This window comes from Rhinoderma darwinii, chromosome 1 (genome assembly GCF_050947455.1).
Source record: "Rhinoderma darwinii isolate aRhiDar2 chromosome 1, aRhiDar2.hap1, whole genome shotgun sequence".
Lineage (NCBI taxonomy): Eukaryota > Metazoa > Chordata > Amphibia > Anura > Rhinodermatidae > Rhinoderma > Rhinoderma darwinii.
Window position 1 is genome coordinate 286,615,603 of NC_134687.1, and position 18,455 is coordinate 286,634,057.

Here is an 18,455-nt window from a genome sequence, read left to right on the forward strand (position 1 = left end):
GGGTCACATTGTCCACATCTATCTGGATGGCAGACATAAGCACTCTCCATTTATGTGATAAAATCCTGAAAGTGCACTCCACATACAGACGTGCACATGTCAGACAATAATTAAAAATGCGCCTTCTGTTGTCCAAACATCGCCTGGGGAATGGATGCATGACGTGGTGTGAGAGTGCAAAGCTTTCGTCAGCTACAATGATAAATGGGGCTGGCGGTCCAGATGATCCTGGTTGTGGTCTGGATTCCGGGAGGGAGAGCTGATAGGATTGAAGCAGTTCCCCCATTTTGTAAGCCCTGAAGATGCGAGAATCCGCCGTGCTCCCATAGGCCCCGATATCCACAATGATAAACCTGTAGTTTTTGTCAGCCAAGGCTAACTGCAATACAGAGAAAAACTGCTTATATTTATAGTACCGGGACCCCGAGTGAGGCGGCTTCTGCACACGAATGTGCTTTCCATGAAGTTTGGAAACTGTGTGGAATCCAAATTGCCGGATAATCCACGAGACAAGCAGGAACTCAAAGTGGAAAGGCCCAAAGGAGTTCCCTGTTGCCAGGTATCTGTCAAAGTAAAAATAAGAAAAAATACATGGCGGGATTTTGCAAAGGGGGCATTTCCATTCAGGCTAGCTCTATCAGGGGGAATATGTGTTCTTACCTTAAGGTGACAATCAGCCGTTCTTCCGGAGAAACCTAAGCTAGCCAAGCTGAGGAATCTCAAACTGTCCCCTATGCTCTAAAAGCTACAGAAAACAGCGCCAGAACGAGCATGTGACCTTCCTATGGGTGTTCCCTATGACATGTGACAAGATAAGCTTATTTTTACTTTTTTTGTGGACGATGAAATACAGGCGACATATGGAAGCAATATGGAGCAATGGAACGGATGCAGAGTTCCACAGAAACCATACGGCCGTGAAAACAGTGAAGGATATGTGCATGTGGCCTTAAAGGCGTTTTTTAAACGTTAGGAATACATGTCTTTCTTCCAAAAAACAGCGCCACGTCTGTCCACAGATGGAGCTGATCTGCAATACCAGACACAACGCATGGATAGGTGTGGCGCTGTTTATGAAAGAAAGCAGCCATGTTTTTTTTATGTTGGACATCAGTTTTTAATCTCTATGCAGCAGGAGAGGAGGAGGAGGAAGCTTGTTAAGACAGTGACCGGGCTGCAGCTCCACTATATTTGTAAAATGTCAAACAATGATAACCACTTCCTAGGAGGAAGAGAGGTTTGAAGCACAAAGCGCTGAGCTGAGAAGGAAAAGGCTTTACAGAAGCTATACATGAGGAACTAAGGGCACTGTGTAATTTCTATTTTTCACTGGAGGTACACATTAGGGGTAATCCCAACTTAAGCATTTATGACAGGTGTCTAGTGACCACAGTTCCAGAGAAAGATTTAACTCTAAGAGTGCACTCAAAATACTTGCATTGTATTTTGGCAACGTAAACAAATGATGCTGTAAACTTTGAAGTGTATTCCTAAGAGGAAATATTCTGCAACGCAAGAACCAGAAAAATCTGTCCGCTATGCAGAATATTTTTCCCATAGAATTACAATACAATGCAAGTACGTTACGTGTGAGCGCACCCTAACACTTCCAGAGATTCGAGTGAATGGTTGCAAGCAAACTTGTATTGATGCAGGTGCCCAGGGTTAAGTATAACTAAAGGAGCTTGACTAAAAAGGTCATGTTTTGGGTTGGAAGCTTAGTGCCTCAGCTCAACTAATTTTTCATTATGCAATGGAAGAGGTTGCCATTCTGGGAGTGACTAACCTTCATCTTTCAACCACTAGGGCAGTGTGCAAGGTCCTATGGACATAGGGAACCAACAGTCCCTTGGTCAATTAGAGCATTTCTTAAGGTTTAAGTGCATGGCTTGCAAAAAAAGAAATGTAGAAATGCAAGTTATAAGTGCTCCTCAAATTAATTTTATTAGTGGTTGGTAAAGTCTGCCCGTGTTAGGAGTTAACTACAAGTATTGCTGTCTCCTAAGAGAGAAGACAAGATGCTGACTTGTCCTCTTTAAATTCAGAAAAACCACCTAATCTACAATAATTAGTATATAGCTTAAAATACGCTAATTCCGAATCTATAATTTTATATTTCTACTCACTTGCATTTCCCCGATGTAAGCCCGCAAAAGGGACAAGTCTTTTAAATATCATGAAAAGAATAAAAGAGACACAAAAAAATATGTAACGTCTAGGACCAAATATTTGGCTGCTCTCCATCTGGTAGCAATAATTATTATAGAATGCCTAGTATCAAATAGTCCATCTATCAGTTACTAACTTCTTTCTCTCAACATTATGGTATGATATCTGTGTAAGGGAATAAAAAGGCACTGCTGTGGGAGGGAAATGTCTAAGTCATTATTAGGGGAGGGCTCACGAGGAATGAGAAGTGAATATTGTGAGATCGTGAGGAAGGACTAGTGAAGTTGTGAGCATTCTGAGACTATACAGCTTCTTGTAGTAGTACAAAGACCATGTAGTGCTTATCCATACTTTATCAAGGGGCAATAACAGGAATTCTGTCTGAAAAAATAAACATTTCCACAGACATCTGGAGTTCTGACGGAGCTTTTAAAATAAGAATGAAGTTTATCTGAAGCATCCAGGATGCAGCTGCAGAACTGGTGAGTAATTTTCTGTAACTGCTATGTTTTAGTTTAGTTACATGAGGAGATCTTAGTGTGAACTGCCTGTGATAGTTAATATTCACATCTATGTTTCCTAACAGGTTCAGGATTCCAGTATTATTGCTGGTCTTGGACTCATTCAACTTTCAAGCAGTTGGTCAGGTGAGATGTGGTTAAAACAAAAATCTTATAAATTCTCACAAAAATAAGCAGGCGAAATTTAAAGCATGTATTGGTTGCTTAGCTGAGCCTAAGGCAATGGTTCCTGGAAGAAAACCCCCTGGGTACAGCCCTTAATGCCCACCATACAGGCGGCAGCAGTTCATTTAAAAGGGCTGCTTAATATAAACGTATTGAAACAGAAAGACACAAAGACAAACGCACTGCAGAATTTTTTGTTTTTTTTTATAGAAAATTGAACATTTTTCTAGCAACAATTTAACTTCATATCAAAAATCAACCAACTTACAGGACCTTTTATGCTTACTGAATGGTATCTTTTAGAAAACTTGTAGGTAAGCTTGGATAAACCTAGATTGACATAGTTTTGTCCACTGATTTGGTGGGAAGGTGTAATTTTAAGTATGCACATTGGAAGACAAGCCATTGTATAATACATAATCCTTATTTGCTTATAGACAATATATCCTGTCTGTCGTGAGTATTTTTCCTGCGGATTATTGTATATTTGTTTTAAAGGGTCTTTGAACCCACAAAATTGCTGTTGTTGATGGTGTATGTCAAACAAAAATAAAAATAAAAGATCTTCTTGGGTCATGTGACATACCTAGGCCATTAATTATTTCCCCCTGGTCCCTCGTAGAAGTTTTCAAGGTGCTCTGTACACTATAGGTCCTTACTGGGCTGTACAGCAGAAGTTGCCAAAACAAATGCCATTCAATAATTAATTGGCCTGGTATGTAATCTGACACGAGTAGGTGCATTTTGCTAGTTATAAAAATTTGCCTGGAGTTTCACTTTAAAATCCTGGGCTGTGTCATTCAATGATTGACAGCTTTCTCTGTCTGCATTCCAAGATAGCTGTCAATCACTGAGTAGGACCAGCCACTAGACTCATAAGCCCAGAGGGAGCAGGGATAAAAATGAATACATTCTAAGTTATACTGAATGTTTTCCCATATAACTATATATCAATCTACTCAGCTACTTCTGTTTTAAAATAGGATTGCATGTTCAATGTGACAGGTTTTCTTTAACACTATTCAAAATCTACAACCTACATGTTCAGATGTGGCTGCAATAAAGCGGTTGCCCCATCTGATCAACCTCTGTCCATATGCTCTTTATCCCCTTTCCAGTCGGATAATCCCTTTTATTCCAAAATCCTACTCCCCTTATGTCACATTCACAAGGGCCCAGAAGACTGAGGTTGCTACATGCAGCCACAGGGAAAGCTAAATTAGCTCATCAATTTTTAGGCTATCAAACAACTCCCCATATCTAAGCTTCCGGGTCCACTGTTAGTAGAATATAAATGAAGGTGAATAGCTACTGAAGTTAATTGCAGACAAATATTAATGTTCAGGTTATGGGGGAAATTTAAGGGTAGACATTATACAGGAAGATGTGCAGTTGAGTGAGCATTAGTTTGCAAGCCAAAATACGGTAATTCTAGTATGTTACTATTAGTTTTATTTTTTTAGATCTTTGATTTGTTATTTCTAATCAGTCTTCCAAGTTTAGATAAACATGAAGACTATTGGTTGAATTAACTGCACCTCCCAAATTGAGCTTCTGAAGACCCAAGCCCAGTTTGTCTATATGGAAAAACTCTATTAAGATGTGTATCAATAGAGCAGTGTTTCTCAACTTTAGTCGTCAAGTACCCCCAACAGCTCATGACTTGAGGATATTCCTAGAGAGGACACAAGTGGAAATGCCTGATGCACAAACTATAATTAAATTACCTGTACAAAACTAGGAAAATCCTGAAACATGACCTGTTGAGGGTACCGTCTCTTTTCGTCTCACAGTCAGACTCTCAATCACCATCAACAACAGACGGCAATATATCTCCCTCCTCTAGCACTGCTTTAGGCCACAGTTTCCTGACTCTCAAGGATTCTGTAATACTTTTACTTAATATTCAATCTTACTATGGAACTACACACTACACCCATATCTATTTCCATACACAGTCCCCATGGGAATAAGACAACATTCTCTCTAGGGACCTAACTCTTAAAGGCTCCTATATGCTATCCCTCCCACTGAGCACACCACCCAGTTTAGTTCAATCCAAGACTGCACTAACTAGGCCACGTTCTAGGTCACTGGGTAACCAGTCCTCACTGTAGCAGCCTAAGAGGCCCAATAAAACATTGATCCTTCTAGATCTAACCAGTACCTACCTACAGCAAAGCTCCACTGCCATCTCATTTGTTCCCACACCCAGACTGACCCCTTTCACAGAACTAGCAGAATCCCCAGAGCTAGCCCCCCAGGCCCCACTGTATCCTCCCCCTTCTTATACGATCTAACTTGAAACTTCTGGGCTGACCAGCTTCATATGGCCTTCTAGAAGCATTAGCTTGTTGGCCCCACGCTCTCCAGATCCCTGGTCGGTTGTCATTAAACCTTCCTCTCAAATTCCTACTCGGCCTCTAACAGCGGGCTTTTTAATTTAAGGTGGTATTTGGTATGGAACACTCCCGAGTGAAGCATCCGGGTTGCCCACAGTGCCAACACCATCGAGGTGTTGAGGAAGGAAACCCCCTTGGCCAGCCTGATGACACTGGGGACATCGACCCCTCCCATTTTAGTACAAAGTCCTTCCAATGAAATGTTAGTTTTTTTCAACGTCTCATGAATTACCACCGGGGCCTCCACCACCCGTCATGTGGGATTCAAAGGAAGAGTTTCTCCCTGTGCTGTCACTGCCAGTTGGTCACGCTCTTCCAGCTTCTGAGATAGCACTTTCCATACCTTCTCATCTAGCATGAGTTCCTAGTCGGCTCTCGCAATATCTTTCATGGTCCGCACAACTTCCGTGTCTCAACTAATTAGCTTATCCCACAGACACCAAAGTCAGATGGCACATTCTTGTGGAGTTTCTCCTTAATGCTGATAGCGAGTATAGAACTTCTTCTGGATCTCCAAGGCCGGCGTAAAATTCCCATATATGTCATCCGGACGCTGGAAAATGGAATTTATTGTATTTCGATGTTCCATTGGCAACACCACAGCCCTTTGGGCATTCCACTCCAGTGTGCACAGCATCAGTCCTATATAATGCACTGTTGTAACCTGATATAGGCGAGCAGACACAGGGCCAAGGGCACCCCCCCCTTATTTTAAGTGCTATGTGCTAGGATCTGGAAGGCCCTAAAATGGTCTCTGCTACTGCATACTTTGTGGCTAGTGCCCCTTTAAGATGGTTGCCGCTGGCTACTCTGTATAAATGCTCTCTAATACTCCACGTAAACCAATTCTCCCCTGAGGGTATGTTCACACGGCCTGTTTTCGGCCGTTGCGGGCCGTAAACGGCCAAAAAACGGCCGAAAAGTCCGAAGCAGAACACCTTCAAACATCTGCCCATTGATTTCAACGGGAAAAACTGCATTCTGTTCCGATGGGCCATTTTTTTACGCGCCCGTTTTGAAAAACGGCGCATATAAAAACGCCCGCGAGAAAGAAGTGCAGGTCACTTCTTGGGACATTTTTGGAGCCGTTTTTCATTGACTCTATAGAAAACAGCTCCAAAAACTGACGTTAAAAGCGCCACGAAAAACACAGTGAAAATCGCGAGTAGCTTAAAAAACGTCTGAAAATCAGGGGCTGTTTTCCCTTGAAAATAGCTCTGTATTTTCAGAAGTTTTTGAGTTTGCGTGTGATCATACCGTTAGTCTTGCACTATTGTTTGCAACTACCAGTACACCTTTTTGACTCTCTTTTATCGCATCTTCTTCCACGTACCCTTCATCTCCCAGCCCAGCTATCCATACAGTGGAGCCTCACACACAACACTTGCTTGCTTTTCAGGTCCTGTCACTACCCCGGGCCCAATGGCAAATACTGACTTGGTTCATTCTCGGTAGACTACCCCAGGGCTCCTCAGTTCCAGCTATGAAAACAGTCAATTTATCTCTCTCTTTCCTCCTCCTTAGCAGCTTTTACAGCTTTCCCCTCCTTGAGGCAATACCTCTCCTGTATTCATACGCAGAGCTCAGGTCACGCCAAATTCCTCCCAGCACTGAATATCGTTTGGTGGGCTAATCACCAGGATGTACTGCATACAGACCATACATCCGGGCGCCATAAATTTAAATGTGAACAAGACAAGCACCTTGCCTTACCTTATCAAAAATATATAAAACGTTATGCAGTACACGACACCTTCGGTGGCTGGATCCCATACATTGTCAGACAGTGCCTGGTATCAACACTGCAAAATTGCCACCTAGTAGAGGGATAAAGAAGGCAACAGCAACAACACAACATAGCAACACCAACAGCACTTTATTGATGATGTATTTACAATACCACGAGAGGCCCCATATACAATGATGACAACAAAAACTTGTTTTTTCCTCTTTAATTATGGGGATGCATTTCCCACATACGCTCCTCAGCATTGAAATTTCAACACCAAGAAGGGCAAGCCATATGATTATGCAAATTGAGTAAGTAGCAGCTGTTGCTAAGATATGCAAATGATCAAATTTTCAAGCACCTAGCTCCAATCTGTGGCATGTGGGAGGGGCATAAAAGTCAGACTGAAAGCAAAGATTTTTCACCACATGAAACCTCAAAAATCAGATCAAGTAGTGTGGGATGATTGTACGATGCCTCCTGTTCGTTGACGTGCCAGTTATCACCACTTGTCGCAAACTGAGAGGGGCAGAATCCTTGAACTGAGAGACCTTAGTTTGTCACTCCAGCAGATCGCTACGCGCTTAGGCCGAGATGTCAGCACTGTACAACATTGCGTGTCCCGAAAGTTGGAGAGTCAGACCTCTGCACGGACGGATTGTTTGATTGGAAGAATGGCGCATAGTGATCTATTCTGTACTGCAAGTGAAATTGGTAGTCACATCCCAAGCCCAGGGTGGCAACCAGTGTCGTCACAAACCATCATAAGATGTTTGCACGACATTGGGCTAAGAGCCAGACGTCCAGCTACCGGTGTTCCAATGACCACACGCCACCGCTCATCATGGTGCAGAGCAAGACGGCAATGGAGACTGGAATGGAGGTCTATCCTCTTCAGCGACGAGTCACGCTTTTGTCTCGGACGCAATGATAGCCGGAAATTGGTCTGTTGGACAACGTGGGCAACGCCAAGAAGAGGCCAGGGATTATGATGTTGGGTGGCATAATCTACGGTAGCCGGACTCTCTAGTATTAATTTCAGGTACACTAACAGCGCGGCATTACATTGATTTGGTTGTGGAACCAGGGGAACGGCCATTTCTCTAAAGTGTCCCAGAAGCTGTTTTTCAACAGGAAAACGCCAGGCCGCATGTTTCTTGTGCTGCTCTGAGCAGTCTGTGTGACCTAAGCGTGATATTATGCCCTGCAGCGTCTCCAGACTTGTCTCCCATCGAGAAAATCTGGTACATCATTGGTCGGTAATTGCAAAGGGAGTTGCCAGGAGCCAATCTTAGCGATTTGTATGCCCAAGTGCATTCAGCATGCATGGCCAATTCTAGCTTTTTTGCTGCCTGAGGCGAAAATTTAAATGGCGCCCCCAGATCTTGATTGACATCCCCCTGGCTGTTCTACATCACTAGCTGCCTCCTCCAACTCTTGCCTGTGCGCCGTTGCCTTGTACTCCCCTGGCAGGCGCGGTGCATAGATGAAGCCGGGCAGAGTACACCTCGCTGCACAGTGCATGCGTAAGTACTACAAGGCAATGGCGCATCCTAGAAAGTTGGAGGAAACTGGTAGTGATGTATACCAGCCAGGGGGATGTCAGTGAAGCATGGAAAGGTGGGTTTGGATGCAGGACTTTGTGACTCTTCAGGATAGCGGCACCACCCCATGACCCTTTAATGAGTAATTAGCATACAGCGTGCACCATTTTAAAAGTTGATTTTTATAGATTTTGCGGCATCTGAAAAAAAATATACAAGGGAATATTTGGAAATATTGTCAGGTCATGTATTACCGCATGGTAGCGGTTCAAGGGTTTAAAACTACCAGACAGGTTCCCATTAAATATACAATGAATTGAAAACAATTCCATCTGCCCTGCAACTTTGTTATTATAAATATATCCTGTATAATTACAGCTCCAGAACCAAGCTCATACATATATACAGTACCAGAACCAAGCTCAGTACATAAATACAGTACCAGAACAAAGCTCAGTACATAAATACAACACCAGAACCAAGCACAATCCATAAATACAACATCAGAATCAAGCTCAGTACATAAATACAGAATCAGAACAAATCTCAGTACATATATGCAACACCAGAACAAAGCTCAGTACATAAATACAACAACAGAACAAACTCAGTACATAAATACAACACCAGAACCAAGCTCAGTTCATAAATACAACACAAGAACCAAGCTCAGTACATAAATACAACACCAGAACCAAGCTCAGTACATATATACAACACCAGAACCAAGATCAGTACATAAATACAACACCAGAACCAAGCTCAGTACATCTATACAACACAAGAACCAAGGTCAGTACATAAATACAGCACCAGAACCCAGCTCAGTACATAAATACAACACCAGAACCAAACTCAGTACATAAATACAGTACCAGAACAAATCTCAGTACATATATGCAACACTAGAATAAAGCTCACTACATAAATACAGCATCAGAACCAAGCTCAGTACATAAATACAACACCGGAACCCAACTCGGTACATAAATACAACACCAGAACCAAGCTCAGTTCATATATAGAACACCAGAAACAAGCTCAGTACATAAATACAACACCAGAACCAAGCTCAGTACATCTATACAACACCAGAACCAAGGTCAGTACATATACACAACACCAGAACCAAGCTCAGTACATAAATACAGCACCAGCACAAATACAGCTCAATTTAGTGTAACCCCTGCCGTAAAGATTTGTACGGAGTAAAACGACAGCTCCCAATGTGGCGCAAACAATGGTAAGGATATGCTGGGAGTTGCTGTTTCACAAAAAAAAAAAATCATACCACCCATCATCTCACTGCAGATAATACAGTCACTACAGTACTGCTTAGAGGCAGAGTAAACATTTTACATTAAGTGACTCACAGATGACGTCTTCTCAGATTCTAGTTGTTCTATTTTTCTTTTCTTCTCTATCCAGTCCAGACCTCATGATGACTTCTCCTGGCCGTGCCCCATTTCTGCACTTTTCCGCTCAGATGTCTTCAGCTTCTCACATTTCAAACATTTCTGCACCTATAAATGAAGATAAAATTCTCATGGTGCCACACACTATGCCCCTAAATATAATAGCACCATACACTGCAGCTCTAATTATAATAATACTATACACTGTGTCCCTTATTATAGAGGCACCATACACTGTGTCCCACACACTAACATTGCCCCATGTAGATAGTACCCCCATAGAGTACCCTGTAGACAGTGCCCCACATAGAGCCCCCTGTAGACCATGCCCCACATAGAGCCCCTGTAGACAGTGCCCCACATACTTAGTTCCCCTTAAGAAGCCTCCTGTAGATACTGCCCCATAGAGCCCCTGTAGATAGTGTCCCCCATAGAGCCCCTGGTAGATAGTGCCCCCCATAGAGCCCCCTGTAAATAGTGCCCTACATAGATCCGTCTGTAGATAGTGGCCCCTATATAGCCCCCTGTAGATAATAGCACCTATAAATAGTGCCTCACATCCAGCCCCCTGTAAATAGTGCCCCACATATAACTACCCCTATAGATAGTGCCCCACCTTTTCTTCTCCATCTGGTCCAGACCTCATGAAGACTTCTCCTGGCCACGCCCCATTTCTGCACTTTTCCACTCAGATGTCTTCAGCTTCTCACATTTTAAACATTTCTGCACCTATAAATGAAGATAAAAATCTCATGCTGCCACACACTATGCCCCTAAATATAATAGCACCATACACTGCACCTCTAATTATAATAATACCATACACTGTGTCCCTTATTATAGAAGCACCATACACTGTGTCCCACACACTAACAGTGCCCCATGTAGATAGTACCCCCCATAGAGTACCCTGTAGACAGTGCCCCACATCGAGCCCCCTGTAAACCATGCCCCACAGAGCCCCTGTAGACAGTGACCCACATACTTAGTTCCCCTTAAGAAGCCTCCTGTAGATACTGCCCTCATAGAGCCCCTGTAGATAGTGGCCCCCATAGAGCCCCTGGTAGATAGTGCCCCCCATAGAGCCCCCTGTGGACAGTGCACTACATAGATCCACCTGTAAATAGTGGCCCCTATAGATCCCCCTGTAGATAATAGCACCTATAGATAGTTCCCCACATCCAGTCCCCTGTAGATAGTGCCCCACATATAACTACCCCTATAGATAGTGCCCCACCTGTAGATAGTGCCCCACATGTAGCCCCCTTTAGATAGTGCTCCACATATAGCCCCTCACACTTTTAACAGAAAAAAGTTACATACTCATTTAATCCCATTCTTGTGCCGTCCTGATCTTTACATACTCACCTGGTCCCGTTACCTTGCCCTTCCATTAAACGACGCAAGCGTCACAATGACGTCATCGCGCCGCTTACGTAATTGAAAGGCACTGAATGGCGGGAGCCCTGCCTTTCAGCAGTTATGCATGTAATTGTATCTGCATCCTATAGATGCAGGTACAATTATAGTGCAGGAGGGGTTGTGCTGTCGGCTGGTTTCAGTTGCTCCGCCGTCCCCTCAGAGAGGCAGCGGCTCGCCGCCTGAGGCCTGTCATATCATTAGCATATCATTAACATGTCTATCCATCCTGTGATTTCCACAATTACAAAACATTTCCTTCTTGGTGTTACAATTTCAATGTTGGGACGTGTATTACAACCGCACCACATACATGAAACAGTGCTGCATGACACCGCGGCCTATTGTCCAGCTGACCTATAAGACAAAATAACATATTATTTGACATTTTACTTGTTAATTACTTCCTCAATTGTAAAGTGCTGCAGAATATGTTGGCACTCTGCAAATAAAGATTGTTATTCTGTTAGTAAAACAATTATTCTGGAGTAAAACAAAAAGATTATTCCATAACAAGACTAGTAATTTTCTCGTAGCAATCACATGCAGAGTAAACACTCTGTTATATTTTTATCCGCTGTGCTAACAGTGCACTTGACTTATGGAAAATAGTCCAAGTACTTGCAACTTTCATCCCTGAGCTTATCATAGGGGAAAGGAAATTCTCTGAAATTCCACTTGTCCTTCCACTGTCCCTTGTCACTAGCTCCTAAGAGAGGGCCTGTCCGAGCACCTGTCACCACTCTGAAAGTACTGTCACTTTTCTCCGCAGCCTGCAATTCATGAGGGAACATGTATTCACAGGCATGTGAGCTATGACAGCAATGTGCTTTTAACAAGCATTGCTATTTGTCAATTAGGTTTTAATACTCCTTATATTTTACATACCGGGAACAGAAGTCTTTTTACATAATGTAATAAAGTTAAAATGTCAGTTAAATTGTACTTTAACTTTTTCATTGACTTTTTAGTTTTCCAGGTAAAGGGAAAATCTGATAAATATGTACTGTATATGTGTTATTTTTGCAGGAATTCCATTCTTGGTGTCCCCTTATACTGACCCTTTTTTTCCAGAAAAGTTTTTATTAATCACAGTGAATGCACAGTTATCTATGTGAATCCTGGACAGTGAGGCAGAAGGCAGAAGATACCTTGCACCAGTTCTCAAGTGTAATGTTGTTTCTGATTTGTTTATAAAAGTAGGTAACTGAAAACAGGATTCTCAATTCAAACCCTGGAGTCTGGAGAACATGGGGGCCTTGGACAGCCTGTTCTAGTACATGCAGGGAAGGAGTGACACTTAGAACCCGAAAATGTGATAGGTAAGCAGACAGAAAAAACCCAAAACATCTTTACACTCACTTTATCATAAATTTTATAATTTTTTTATCTGAATAGGTCCAACACTTTGTACTAATTAATTACCTAATACAGAGGTAGCACTCTTTATCTTGAGCTCATAACGCATTAAATACATAGTGGCATGAAAGATATGGTAGAGCTGGAGTAGGTTCAAAGATGGGTAACCAAAGTAATAAATGGAATGGGTAGACTACAGTACCCAGAAAATTGGGGTTATTTAGTTTAGAAATAAGACGACTGAGGGGTGACCTAATAACTATGTATAAATATATCAAAAGGTCATTACAGAGATCTCTCTTATGATCTATTTATACCAGGATTGTAACTATAATAAGAGGGCATCCTCCACATCTAAAGGAAAGAAGGTTTCTACACAAACACAGAAGAGGATTCTTTACTGTAAGAGCAGCGAGTCTATTGAACTCTCTGCCAGAGGAAGTTGTTATGGTGAATTCACTGAAACAGTTCAAAAGGGGCCTGGATGCCTTTCTTGGGTGTTATAAATTATGGGTACTAGATTACAGTTGATGGGTCGTTAATCCAGGTTTTTTTTCTGATTTACATATTTGATAGATTCATTTTTCTAAGATGAGGAAAATTTGCTTCTGTCTCTTGGGGGTTATTTTGCCTTTACCTGGATCAACATTGCAGAATAATGAATTGAAGTACATGGACTTACTAGCTATGTGTTTATGCTGTGCATATAAAAGCTCCCGCCAATAATGCAAAAGCAATATGTGGTATTATTTTATCAGTGATGAGGTAATGTACCACTGCAGGGGCAGAACTACCGTCTTTTTCCATTATAATAACTGCTACAGGACTACCTGCTACCTAAGGGTTGTGTTCATTTGATGCTTACTCATAGGGGCACTGTGAGAAGTCGTATAGTATGTCCCTGCTATGGGGCTCCCTCTACAACTTCTAATCCTTGTTGCATCAAAATCAACTGATGAAGCAACCTGCAAAGAAAGGCATGTTAGGAATGTTTTTGTTTGCGTGTATTCAGTGGCGTAGCTAAAGGCTCATGGGCCCAAGTGCAAGAATTCAGCTTGGCCCCCCTACCCCTCCCCAACACCACCATCATCAGACCCCTGTGCACGCCTATGCCCAGATGCCTTGCCCAACAGCCTCCATAGTATAATGCCCCCACACAGTATAATGCTCCCATAGCTGCCCCACACAGTATAATGCCCCATACAGTATAATGCCCACCCATAACAGCCCCATACCGTATAATGCTCCCCATATCAGCGCCCACAGTATAATGTCCCACATATCTGCCCCATACAGTAAAATGCCCCCCATACAGTATAATGCCCCCGATATGAGCTTCCCATATAATATAATGCCCCCATATGAGCTCCCCATACAGTATAATGCCCCCCATATGAGCTCCCCATACAGTATAATGACCCCCATATCAGCCCCCATACAGTATAATGCCCTCCATATCAGCTCCCCATACAGTATAGTGCCCCCATATCAGCCCCCATACAGTATAATGCCCCTCCATATCAGCTCCCCATACAGTATAATGCCCCCCCATATCAGCCCCCATACAGTATAATGCCCCCCATATCAGCTCCCCATACAGTACAGTGCCCCCATATCAGCCCCCATACAATATAATGCCCCAAATAACAGCCCCCCATACAGTATAATTCCCCTCTATATCAGCTCCCATACAGTATAATGTCCCCCATATCAGCCCCCCATACAGTATAATGCCCCCATATGAGCTCCCCATACAGTATAATGCCCCCATATCAGCCCCCATGCAGTATAATGCCCCCATCTTATCAGCCCCCGTGCCATATCAGCCCCCCATGCAGTATAATGCCCCTATATGTGCATAATAGAAAAATAGCATAATTACTTACCTATCCCCATTCCTTCGCCTCCTCCGGTGTGTGCTATGAGTGACTCAGCACAGGCAGACGCGATGATGTTGCTACATCCAGCCTGCCTGCGTCGAGCCGCTCAGGGCACAGTGAATGCTGGAGCAAGGAGACGTCAGCTCCTTGCTCCAGCATTGAATGGAACCGGGACCTTGGTGAGTGACACACGACCCCCCGGAGGTCTTCACACGACCACCCAGGGGGACGCGACCCACAGTTTGTAATGTATTGTGTTGTATTGTGCAGTTTGTGGTGGAGAGAGAAGGGGGGGCTGTAATTTAACGGCCCCCCTCTCCACCGCAAACAGCACAATACAACACATTACAAGACAAGACAACACAATACATTACATTACAATACATTACAGTACAAGACAATACATTACAAGGCAACAGAATACATTACAAGACAACACAATACAATACATTACATTACAATACATTACATTACATTACAAGACAACACAATACAACACAACACAATACATTACATTACAAGACAACACAATACAACACAACACAACACAACACAATACATTACAATACATACTCTACAGCTCACCTGGAGTCCTCTGCACTGGCTCTTCCACTGCACTGGCTGGAAGACGTGTCACGTAACAACACGGTCACATGGTACACGTAACCATGTGACAGTAACCAGGAAGTGCCGGCTTCGTGGCACAGAAAATTTATTTAACAAGCATTCTGTATAGCAACGGGGGCACGTGTGCCCCCCAGGTTTAGGGGCCCCGGTCGCAACTGCGACCGCTGCGACCCCTATAGCTACGCCACTGTGTGTATTTGTGTTTGTGTGCATATATGTATCTGTGATCGCACATTTCTATTTTTTTTGTGTGAGTGTATGTGCCTATATATATTTACAGGGGTTTTCCCAGAATTAGGTAGGACTGCATAATACACAGGGAAATCTTAATAAATGGCTGATGAAAGAAAAATATTCTATATGAAGTAAAGTTCAGGCTCCTGGTTAGAGGTGAGCCAATTTGTCCCCCAATTTGAATTTTGCTTATTTGTCACCCCTTATGAGTAATTGGGGGAATAAATTTACTAGCTGTGAGCTTTGCTTTTGGCACATTTATGTGAAAAATAGGGAAATTGATTCTCCCTTTATATATTATGGACAAACAAATCCTGATCAGATGTGAGCCCAAGGCTCCACATTGCCATTCAGCTGCTGTAGAGAATCAGCTCTTCCACCTCACAATTGGTCTCTCCCAGAGCAGAAGAGAATCTTATTAGATTTGGACTTCACTCTGCTAAAATGAAAGAAGAAACTGTTCAATGTAATACTGAGAATAATCTGCTGTTCTGCTCATGATATATATGAGAAATAATTCTTAGAATTTCATCTAATGTCACTTTTTGTGTTTTTCTCAGAATGAATTGGTCCTCTTTAAGTGTCTTGTACCATTATTTTTTTTAATCTAATTGTTATACAAAATCCCCACATCTCCGCTCTGTATAGTCAGAATATGATACCACACATGTATATCTTAGAATTGATATGGTTTCTTCTTTTACAGGAAAAATACAGAATTAACATGTCCAGGAGAACAGAGGCAGTACAAATCCTGCCAGTCCACGGTAGGTCTTTGGTTTACTGGCTTCAGACCCTTTGACTTTTTTCACATTTTGTTTGGTTGAGGCCTTGTGCTAAAATACAAAATAAAAAGTATGTTTTTCTCCATCATTCTGCACTCAATACCCCATAATGACATAAGTAAAACTGAATTTTATAAATTTTTGCAAATTTAATAAAAATAAAAACTCAAATTTCGCATGGACATAAGTATTCAGACCTTTGAAATGACAGTTGAAATTTAGCTCTGGGAAACTCCCATTTCTCTAGATCATCTTTGAAATGTTTCTATACCTTGATTGGAGTCCATCTGCTGTAAATTAATTCGATTGGACATGATTTGGAAAGGCGCACCCCTGTCTATATAAGGACTCACAGCTAACAATGCATATCAGAGCAAAAACCAAGCCATGAGGAGGAAAGAACTGCCTGTAGAGCTCAGAGACTGGATTGGGCGGAGGCACAGATATGGAGAAGGGTACAAAAATTCTGCTGCACTGAAAGTTCTCAAGAACACAGTAGCTTCCATAATTCTTAAATGGAAGAAGTTTGGAACAACCAGGACTCGGTAACACTACAGGCATTGGTAAGAGAGGTGACCAAGAACCCAATGGTCACTCTGGCTATGCTCTAAAGATCCTGTGTGCAGATGGGAGAAACTTCCAGAAGGTTAACCATCACTTCAGTACTCCACCAATCTGGGCTTTATAGCAGAGTGGCCAGAAAGAAGCCTCTCAGTAAAAGACACATAAAAAAAGGACCTAAAGGACTCTTAGACTGTGAGAAACAAGATTCTGTGGTCTGATGAAACCAAGATTGAACTTTTTGGTCTCAATTCTAAGTGTTATGTCTGAAGGAAACCAGGCACTGCTCATCACCTGCCCAATACCATCCCTACAGTGAAGCATGGTGGTGGCAGCATCATGCTGTGGGGGTGTTTTCAGCGGCTGGGACAGGAGGACTGGTCAGGGTTGAGGGAAATTTTAATGGAGCAATGTACAGAGATATTCTTAATAAAAACCTGATCTAGAATGCTCTGTACCTCAAACTGGGCCGAAGGTTCACCATCCAACATGACAATGACCGAAAGCACACAGCCAAGCCAACACAGGAGTGTCTCAGGGACAACTCTGTGAATGTCCTTGAGTGGCCCAGGCAGAGCCTCAACTTAAACCCAATCGAACATCTCTGGAGAGACCTGAAAATAGCTGTCCTCCGACAATCCCCATTTAACCTGACAAAGCTTGAGAGGATTTGCAAGAAGAATGGCAGAAAATCCACAAATCCAGGTGTGCAAACCTAGTGGCATCATCCCCAAGAAGACTGGAGCCTGTTATCGCTGCCAAAGGTGCTTTATTAAGTACTGGGTAAAGGGTCTGAATACTTATGTCAATGCAATATTGAACTTTTTTCTTTTCCATAAATTAGCAAAGATTACTAACATTCTGTTTTCAGTTTGTCATTATGGGATATTAAGTGGAGAATGATGGGGAAAAACGTACATTTTTTTTATTTTAGCACAAGGCTTCAACATAACAAATGTGAAAAAATTGAAAGGGTCTGAAGACTTTCCAAATGCATTGTAGTTGTGATATTAAATGGGTTCTCTAAGACTATACCTTTGATGGCCTATCCTTAGGATGGACCATCAATGTTTGATCAGTGGGGGTCCGACTCAAGCATAATAAAGGGACCGGGTGCAGCTACTTGTTCGGATCAGCAGCTGTGCCTATGTAAACACAGAAGGGGACACGGCTCTTCTGCCCCTTCATTGTGCTTACTGGCTGGGTCATGTAGGTCAGACTTCCACAACTTGAATATTCATTGCCTATTATTAGGATAGGCCACAATTATTAGTTACAGACCTAAGAACTAGTTTAAATATTCAATATAGAAAATGTTTGAAATAAAAAAAAAAAGTAGAGTTGAGCCCCTGACTAAGACAGTAATTGAAAATGTGATGGTAGAAGATAAATTGTTGTCTTTTAACAGCTGTGCCCAGCAGATTCAGTGGTGCCCTTAAGAGATTTACAGTGCACCCTTTACAACAACAGACCTATCCCTGGCTCAACTCATCAAAGTTACCATTGGGTGCCATTTTATGGAGGTAAGTATAAAAAAATGCTGTCATATTATCCCAATATTGTTGTATTGTGAAATAAAGTGATTCAACATTTTGTGTACAGAGCTTCAAATAATCAATTATCCCCAGCGACTAGTGATTTCATA

The 18,455-nt window shown here is 42.4% G+C and overlaps 1 protein-coding gene across 1 annotated transcript in view; it reads left to right on the forward strand.

Annotated features, from left to right (window-relative positions):
- Nucleotides 1-2,466: 2,466 nt before the first annotated feature.
- ADAMTSL5 (ADAMTS like 5) overlaps nt 2,467-18,455 on the forward strand; it is a 40,735-nt gene continuing 24,746 nt past the window's right edge. Inside the window, exons 1-5 of the mRNA XM_075850770.1 lie at nt 2,467-2,651; nt 2,756-2,816; nt 12,568-12,686; nt 16,171-16,231; nt 18,219-18,333. Coding sequence (XP_075706885.1) covers nt 2,635-2,651; nt 2,756-2,816; nt 12,568-12,686; nt 16,171-16,231; nt 18,219-18,333 — 373 coding nt within the window. The 5' untranslated portion in view covers nt 2,467-2,634. The remainder of the gene's footprint in view (nt 2,652-2,755; nt 2,817-12,567; nt 12,687-16,170; nt 16,232-18,218; nt 18,334-18,455) is intronic.